At 43.4% G+C, this 9836-nt stretch overlaps 1 protein-coding gene across 5 annotated transcripts in view; it reads left to right on the top strand.

Annotated features, from left to right (window-relative positions):
- LOC146198275 (uncharacterized) overlaps positions 1 to 9472 on the top strand; it is a 131011-nt gene extending 121539 nt beyond the window's left edge. For all 5 annotated transcript variants that reach the window (XM_084593686.1, XM_084593687.1, XM_084593688.1 and 2 more), the window contains one exon: positions 2200 to 9472. In XM_084593686.1, the coding sequence (XP_084449812.1) occupies positions 2200 to 4125 (1926 nt within the window). In that variant the 3' untranslated portion in view covers positions 4126 to 9472. The remainder of the gene's footprint in view (positions 1 to 2199) is intronic.
- Positions 9473 to 9836: the final 364 nt, after the last annotated feature.

Here is a 9836-nt window from a genome sequence, read left to right on the forward strand (position 1 = left end):
AGATTCTCGTGTAGTAAACTCAGATATGTAAAGCGGAACAGCAGTCCTATTTGGCCTTCCATGAATGACTGTATGCAGCATATGTATTTTTTTGTTTATAGTAAAACATATTTAATAATGAACAGTTATTGTAGAAAGTGTCCAGCTGCAGCAACATATTTCCCGTAGAATAATGACATTGCGGCCCGCAAGCAGTCTAGGGCCACGAGCCCAACGTTCGGAAGCAAATGGATACAAAAGACGTTAAAATGACGCTCTTTGAGTTGGCTTAACCACCTCAGGTTTTTAAGCTGCAGGGAGAAGCCAACTTTTTGAAAGTCTTGGAGCTGTGAGGTGCAAGTGTTTTTGCACGTGGGGAAACAAGACCTAGGCTGGCTATGAACATAGGTAAAAGATAGTGTGGGTTGCTGAGAAATAGACAGTTAACATGCAGTGAGGAGAAGGAAAGTGAAACGGGGGGGATAGTTCGCAAGCGCTGGTGTGCAGGTCTGTTGCTCTCGATCTTACCATGTTTCTTGAAATTATAGTGCCTCCTAATTAATGGTAAAGCCGCTGAAGATAACGCAAAGTCTATGCAGAGCTTTGTTTTTCGCATGAAATCAAACTCTGGTTATAGTCTTAGAAATGCAGCAGTTTAACAAGACCTAGATATCATAAAAATCTGATAACTGAAAATAAATGGTCATCATATAAATTGACGATAAGAGTTGATGGAAGATATTTCTCAGTATTTCTTGCATATACCAACACTATAATTTAGTAAGTATCCAGTTACCTACTAGACAGTATCCTCAGAACCATGCCATCATCAACAAGTGATGTAGTAAAGACACTGATATTTAGTAGATATAGTAGATATCTTCACTGGTTTGAGCAGCTTTATAATAAGGGTTTCTACTGGCTATAAGCACCGTTTGCTCACTGTCGATCATCCCCAGCTCAGAGCAATTAGTCAGTTAAGAAGGTGTATGAAACAAGCTATACAAACATGCCTGCGTGGCCATGAGTAGCATGTCTTATTCAGGATTCAATGGTCCCGGAGGGTTCTTCTCATCTCATTCTGCGAGCTCAAAGGAGAAGTCCAAGTTAACAGCTTCTTCCAACTCAGCCATTTCATGTGGTCTCATGATGTCACACAATCCACTGTCCAGTCAGTACCCATGTCACCTGCCAGTGACATGCTCGTGATTTTCCCCCCACAACAGCAATGCTGACGCCAGACATTCTGGAGGACGGGGCCTTTAACGCTGTTCAGTTAAAAAAGTAATTGGGCAGAATTAAAAGCCTTAGAGCTAGCTAGCAATACTGCCTCCTTGTACAATGCGGTACACGTGCGCTGTCTTGTGGCGTAGGCTTTTTTTATACCTTCAGATGGCAAGAGCATGTACCAACCATTGTGCTTGGGGTGTGGTGAAATAAATGTGTGAGGGTTAATCAAGCTGTCTCATCATTAATGCTGCGCTTGGGTAGACAATTGACAGCTGGTTATTTGTCTTAAGGCATCACAAGGGAGCATAGAAGGGATAGTTTTGCTTGCGTTGAAGCTCAAGTCAGCAGTGTTGCACACCTTCTGTGGCATCCTTTGATATCACTTCATCAGTAAGATGTCTGGCAGCCTTAAAATGCACGATGGCAACAACAGCTTATAATACTTCGTGGCAGCATTGACTAAGCTCCATTCTAATATTAGACTATCATACTAGGTTCCCTGACTGAACACAGTTATGTTAGTTTGTAAATTGGGCATATTTCTCAGTTATTCTTTTCTGTTATTCATCGTATGGGCTTTTGCTGCATTGTGGCCATTAGATCGACGAGTACAAACCAAGTTCTTCAGCCTAAGATTTTCTTAAGATTTGGCTTATGAGTATCATTCTGAAATGATATATACTCTGTTGTTTAGTACTATTAGAAGAAGAGGGTTCAGGAGATGTTTTTGTGATGTTAAAAAACATAAAACTTGAATAGTCAAACCAGCAGAACAACTGTGCGAATCATGTTGAATAGCAGATGCCTCCATATAACACTCATAACTTTAACTTTTTGTTCAGCTCTAAAATGGATGTTTTTAGCATTTAACAAAAGGGTAGTGTTTATTTATGCGATCTGCTAGTCAGGCTGAAGAGCAAGAACTTTCTATTTTTGTATTTGCTTTCTGGTCTGTGGTTGGTGTCTGATTTATGCTTTTTTTGCTTTCAGTATGGGCGACTCATCAAAGACAACTATGACAACCTGATGCGTGACATTGTTGAGGAAGATCTGGAAACCCTCGCTCATGCTCGAAGCTTTTCTATCTGCTCCATGGCCAAGACACTGGCAGCTGTGAGCCCTGACAGTGGATCTCCAGATCTCACTAGTCCGTCATCAGATCCCCAGGAGGAGCCGCATGCTTCCTCCGAGCGGAGAGGAAGCACGGACTCTGACTCAGGCCTAACCATTACAGCCAGTGATCTTGGCAACTCCCCATCTCAGGTGCGGCAGGCTCGGCTAGTTCGGAAAGAGTCTATGATTTCGAGTGGCAGCGGAAGTGGCGGTGCACCGTCTGAACGTGCGGACACGGCCACACCAACTGATCAGCAGATTGCCTTTTTTGATGCTGAGGTTCCAGTGGGAACAATCAAGAGAAAGCCGTCAATGACACCGAAGATACCCCTGACCAACACTACACGTACGCTGGCCAAGCAGTCATCGGTAGAACTTCCAGACAGTTCTGGAATTTATGACACGGTGGGAAGGAAAAGTGGGGCACATCTTGCTGGAAGTCTTGGAAGAACATCAGGGGGCCGAATGAGTCTGCGCCGGTCACAGACAGATGAAAGGATTTCTCTCTCTGCCTTGGGCACTGGCACTCTGACGAGAAATCGGCAGGGCAGCCTACCCCGTTCCAGCAATGCGAGAAGAGTGTCACCACCCTTATCAGCTGAACAGACTCCATCCAACATGTCCCCAGCTCAGTCTCCACTGCACAGCCCTGAGAAGGAACGCTCACCCCAGCTGCACATGTCAGGCGAAGCTCGTCTGTGCGAAGCATCAATTCCAGCACAACAGACAGCTGAGCTACCCGGATCACCTTTGGTGAGGTCCCCGGGGACGTCTCCTTTCAAATCCCCTCCAGCTGCTGAGTCACGAAGAGTAGCAGTCGCCAACACCGTATCTGTTGCTCCATCTGTGTCTCCTTTCCCTGATGATTTCACAGGTAGCACACTAAGCCTTGACTCATTTCCACCGCCACCTCCACCCTTGCAACTTGGCGATGTTCTCAGCTGGCCGAGCACATCAAGCCTTAACTCCTTGCCACCACCACCCTCTGAACTGGCCACGCCAACCAACAGCCCACCACCAGGGAGTACACAGACGACGCCTACCAACACGCCAACAAACAGCCCTCCAGCTGTGCCCCCAAAGCCAAGATCACCACGCTCTCCCCCAGATGCAACATTGGCAGCGTTTTGCCATGACAATGTCTCCTCCATTTATGCTGACCCACAACTCATCACTGATGGATATGAAACACTTCGAAGAAGAACTGATAGAGACTTTGTGAAACGCTGTCGCGACCAGACTGTTGGCCTTCAGAACACGCATGGTATCTACTCCACAGGACGTATGGAAATGAGCGGGCATGTATCTTCTTCCAACTCTTTGCCGCTTGGCAGCCACAATGCATATGAAGCTGTCAGGAGACAAGTCGTGGTAGAAGCGGCAGTTGCTCCACCACCCCCGCCACCTCCACCACCTCCTCCACCGCCGCCACCACCACCAATTCAGCCAGTCATGCGACAGAAGCCACCTCCACCAAAGCGCAGTGAAAGCACGCGACTGTCTTCTCCAGCGCGGCGGTCATTCTCATCACCTGCCGGCCCAGGCCAGATTGCCTGCCCACCAGACGTGTTTCTACGCGACCTGCAGCGGGTCATGGAGAAAAAATGGAAGGTTGCCCAGCAGCTTTCGTCCGAACCCACTGCTACTCCACATGAGATTTTGGGCTTCCGGGACCCCTGTTGCCTGCCGCCGCCAGGCACATTGGACAGCAGCAGTGATGACGCGTCACTCAGGCGCAAGGTTCCAGCACCACCCCCACCAAAGCGCAGTGATGCAACACAGCTGACCAGGAAGGTCTTTTAATCCCCAGGACACTATTCAGAAGGTGACAGCAGTGAGCTGCACTCTCAGGTCTCGAAATAGAAGCGACTCATTCCTGCCATTTGTTCTGTGGAAATCATTTTCATTACGTCTTTTGGTGAGAGCTAAATTGGTGTGCAGGCCTTGTTGCCGATCACAGCTGTGGTCAGGATCACCATTGATGTTTCTGGTCAACATGGAATCATTTGGTGCCCTGGAAAGATGTGAACGTTTCACAGGAGTAGCATGACTGTTGCTATTGGAAAAGGTGGCAACGACCAGGAACCCAGCGGTTGCTACTTACCTACAAGAGACTTGGGTTTGACTTTGTGTGCCAAAGGTGGCACTGATAATGAATTTAGCCCTTTTATTTGCTTGTGGCAACATGTGGAGGACATTTACAATTTTGGCTGTAGGCCTGTAATGCCATGTATCATTGTGGGGCTGATGAACTGTTCTGCTTACAATGGCTGTGCAGTTGCGCAAAAGGCCCCTGGTTCTTAAGAAGAGAGCCTTCTCCATGTGCCAGGTTTGTTGACTTTGCTCTGTGCAGCTCAGCTTGCAATTCTCCTAAGGGATGGTGCAGACCAAGCACTCGTCTGAAGCTGGTCTTGACGGGACTGCTTTGTTTTTGTGGTTGCAAGAGAAGTGACCCAAGAAGTGCCGAGAGCGGCAGTTTGTCTGCACTCTTGCCTGTTGTTGAGGAGGATAGTCTGACGTTTTGTAAACACAGCAGCTCTTTATATTTGTTAATTATTCTTTAGAATTCAAATCAACCTGAAAAGAGCTCAGATAACTTAGGCCACATTACACCTCTACTGAACCTCTTCATTATTGTGTATTTCCTCAGCGTATTGTTTAAAAAGGGATAGAAGAGCCAAACAGATATCTGGGGAAAAAAATAACTGAATTTAATGCTGCTGCACTGAATGACGTGGTCATTAGCCTTATTTGTAGAGTTTTACGCTTAACATCCAGTTCTAAATCTCCTTTAGCTGGACTCCGTGGTAGACTGAGCCAGTAGAGTTTAATCTTTGTTTTCATGGTACGGGACATGGCAGGCATCATTGCCCATGAGCATGGAGATTATAGTGCTCTGTTACATTAATGTGCGTTAAGAATAGACATTTAAAGCCAGAAGTTTCAGCATTCAGCAGTGATTTGTGGCCATCAGTGTGCAGTGAGAAATATGGTTTGTTGCTTACCCAGTGACTGCTTTAGGTGTGCAGTTTAGACTCCACTTCTCTACACTGCAAATGAGTTCAATAGGCACCTTTAAGCTCTGAAGCTTTGCCCATAAAAAAATTGAAAAAACCATCAGGGTAGACTGGAAGGACCACAAATGATGATGCTGGTGCCATCTAACTACCTTGAAAGTAAACATGGTTGCATAAACTGCGGTTAGCACAAACGGGATGCACAAAATGAGTCAAAAGACTGCATTGAAGAAAAGATAATGAGCAGGAAAAGCCTGTAGAAAAAAACAAAAAACTAGGAAATGGGGAGGAGGCTGTTTTGTTGTGTTCCCGCCTGAGCCTCACCTTCCTGCAGTGATATATGACTGGGATTGCAGCTGCCATGCAAGGTTTGCAGCCAGTGGCATACACAACAGAGAATATGAAATAGGAAAGTCAAATATGGTCTTCCTAGCTTGTTCTGCTTTTAATTTAGAAGCCGGAAAAATATCTTTTGACTGGCTTTGCACTGATCTCAAGATATAGATGACGAGCTTTTTGAAGTGCAGTAAATTTCGCTGAGAAAATTGAGTCACCCAGCTCCTCAAATGACCAATAATGTTTTAAGCATACTGCAGAACCTCGTTGATATGTTGCCAGTTTGTGCGCTCGAAATCATGGGCAGTAAAAATCTCGAAAAGTTACGCCATTTAAGATTAATGTTTTTCCAGATAACATGGTACTGCATTCAAAATTTTATCAAGTGTTCTTGTATGATACGTTTAATGATCAACAGAATATGTGCTAACACACGAGTGGGCCAAAACTGGCGGTCCGCAGAATGAAAAAAAGCTAGAAAGTAATGGTGCTCAACTACTTTGTATGTGCCATTATCTGAGGACAAAGCTACTACTACTAATACTGATTTTGGCGGCTTCTCTGCGATGCATAAGTGCACAAGGGTGAAGCATCAAGGAAAAACACCGGGCTAACATAGGCGCCCATTATCGCGGAGACACAATTTGAAGAGGGAAAATAATGCAGTGGCTTTTTTGCAGTGCCCTGTGGCATAAAGGTGAAGCATTCGAGAATATCTATGCGCTTACACACGAGTGGGACAGTTCTGGGGAATGCATTATATGAAGAGTAAGAACTTAGCAACAGTCAGCCATTGCGATGGCTTTTTCACAGGTCGAGAGTAAATAAGAGAAGCATTCAGCAAAAAAAGAAAATGAAGCAATTTTGTTTCTCTGTTGCCAGAAACGGACTGGATTTGTTGCTAAATCTCATCTGCATTAAGGGCATTGTAAGCGGGAACTGGATTTTGCGGGAACTAAAAGGTTTTCATACTTTGTCAAGAAATGCTAACGTACATTTTTATGCAATGAAAGAGTCAATACTGAATATTTTAGTACCTCATTCAGTAGCTACATTCGTCAAAATCGGGCAGTTATAATTGTGCATTTTTCCATGTCATGTTTTTCTCTATATTTAAAAGAAAAATACATCAGCGAGGTCTTACTGTATGATAAGTTCTTTAGCCTGTGAAGTAGGGTGTAGCATTCTTGGGAGCTGCGCATCCGAAAAATGCGTAACATTTGAAAGAAACACTCATTCAAAGCTTCAGCATTTTGCCATTAGTAAGATACTTTAGCAGGTTTAGGCAAATTTTTAGTGACTGTTTGCTGTGAATTCACAGCACATTCACAAATTGTACAGACGTTTCATTCACATGCACCTGACAACAGATTCACAATGTGTTTTACAAGCAGCCAGCATAATTCACATCTATATTAAAGAGAAATGTTTACCTCCTTGCCTGACTCAAACAATGATTATTTAAACTGGAGTGCAGTTGTTTTTTTTTTTGCAGTGTACACCAACTCTGAGTGAGAGAAGTGCTACTAGAGGTGTTTGAATACTGAGTATTTCGAATACAAAACAAATGTTTGTTAATTCAGAGTTGATTAAGGAAACTAATATTCATATCTTTTTAATATTGGAAATTTTCTAAATATTCAGCAGGGATTGAATATCATATCAATGTTCATAAAGCTGAGTATGCAAAACTGTAATACTAATCAACAAATTTTTGAAAAATCACGTTTACTTATATGTAAATGTATGCTGCATAATGGAGCAGTATACATTTCTGCACACGTTTTTTTTTCTTATGATGCTGAGTGAGTCTTGGTCTATTTATTTTGGTGACAAAGAGAATACACTTATCTGAAAAAGAAAAAAAGAAAACAAAGTATGGGCATCATTAACATTTTCCTGCACTGACCTTTTTTTTTTTTTTAAGATTATTTTTCTTGGACTGAACAAATATTTGACTCATTTAAAGATATTTTCTCTTAATTCATATTTTTAATTGATTTGTATTCAAAAGTTGCAATATTCACACATATTAGCAATCAGACATTATTTTTCATGCTGCGTGCATAGACATAAGGGCTAGCGCAGTGGGAAGCTGATGCTATTAAATGTCAAGCAGTGTGGTCACAGTAAAGTTGTTGGCATAAACTGAAGGCAGTGGTGTTGTGTGACTGTGTTAACTGTGAGGACTTGAATGACGGCCCGCACTGTGTTGAAAATGCTGCATTTGGTTTGAAACGATAGACCGGAACCAATGTGTAGTACGTTGAATTTTAAATTCCTTTTTATGGTGCAGCAAGTGCTTCATTGCAACTCAAGTTTAATCCTTTGGATTCTTGCGTGTGTGCACGGCGTGTGCATTTTATTCATGCCGACAACTGTTGCACAGTTACCATGAACAGACCGAACCTTGTTTTCCTCTGTTTTGTTTATACCTTTGTTTTTCATCCCACTTTGCTGTGTTTTGGTGAAAGCCAAGTTGCCAAAAAATGAACAAGCATTTTGTGTACGTGCCATGTGCCTTTGTTTTTGCATTTTTCTACTTTAGCTTAGAAGCCAGTGCTTTTTTCTGGCAACCAAATGTATTCGTGGCTAGTCTGGCCACTGCTTGTCCCCATATGCAATGTGATGCATGCAGCCCTTTGAAGGCACTGCACACTGCTTAGAATTCGTGTGTCTGTGTACTTGTTCATGTGCATCTGTCTTGCCACTTCATTAGCAGAGAACTCTTCAATGCAAGCTAGTCCAACACAATTTTATTTTGCACCTTGTATCACTGTGAATGTCAGTGTGTTGTGACATAAGATACCTATCTAAATACCGTGACTAACCTGCATATCAGAACAGCCACTTATAGCTGGGCGGACTTGCAAATGTTAGCTGCTTGCTAATGCATACTGCTACTTGTGGGGGAATACAGGATTGTGAAGAAGACTATGAATGTGCCTATGGTAAACTGCACTGGACACTGGTTAGCTTTGGTGTTAAGGGATATGTAAAATACCCTGTGAAGCGGTTAATGACGACTTGTCCGATGCTCTACTAGAGTGTAATGGTTGTTGTCCAGGAGAACCACTACGAGGAGAGGCTTATTACCTCTCTAGTTCGACGTGTTGTTCTGCTGGAGTCTGTTGACATGCGACTGGTACCTTTGATGTGCACTTTTTTGGTCATAACAGTTGCTGAAGGATTTCTGCTCTGGCTCTTGAGAAAAACACCTCGTCTACTCTTCCTTTGTGAAAACATAATCTGTCATTTTAGAATTCCATGAAACTGATGTGTGGCTAAATTTATCATGAATGTGCATGTACTTACCATTGGATGTTTTCCTGGGGATAATGACTCCCGGAGCCAAGCGAAGGATAAAATGTTCTGCACTGCCACTTACTTTAGCTCTTTCTTGGAACTGTTGAGGTCTGTGTTGGCAAGACACGGTTGTTTTATCTGTACTCCTTGTGCCATGTGTGCAGCTATTGCACTGCAAGCGGTGTAAGGTTTAATTACCTAGTACTGCTTCATCTGCTCGTTTGTGTGAGCTCACCATTTCAGCTGGAGCAAAAGGGGCACATTCTGTTTGATGTGGTTCTGGTCTCTTGTAGTCTTTGCAAACATTCTTGCTCATCCTTCAAATAATAAGTTTGGGTGAAGTGAAAACCTGGAAGCCTGGCACAGTGGGCACAGAGGGGTAACTCTGAGTGAAATTGAATTACAAGAAAAATAATGTAGTGTCACTAAATGTTTCAACGGAAGGGGCTTTTTATGCTGGAGTAAAAAGTCGCACCATGTTTCCACAGCAACTGCCTGTTTGCGTATCGTCTTTTGTCAACACCCTTACAGTGTTGTCAATTCTTGACGTTTTACACTTTCGTTTGGAAGCCTTGAAAATGGACACGAGCTTCTTGAACTGTGGTGCAGGCTGCTCTTTGCAAGCTGTACCATGTGTGTTTGTATGTGTGGATATTGCCAACAAAGCTGCAAAAGTTATGGAACTTGAAGTGCAGTGGACGTGATGACTTATCTTTCTTCCCTGCTTCTCTTTTTCTGAAATGTTAGTGTGCTTCGTGGTTGTCAACTATTGGACAGGTATTATTGAGCAATATGAAATGAAACACTTTCCTTATCACGTGGCAGCAGTGGCACAGAGTTATCCTGCCAAGACCA

The sequence above is a fragment of the Amblyomma maculatum genome, chromosome 2, assembly GCF_055883805.1.
Source record: "Amblyomma maculatum isolate TAMU_Amacu chromosome 2, ASM5588380v1, whole genome shotgun sequence".
Taxonomy (NCBI): Eukaryota; Metazoa; Arthropoda; class Arachnida; order Ixodida; family Ixodidae; genus Amblyomma; species Amblyomma maculatum.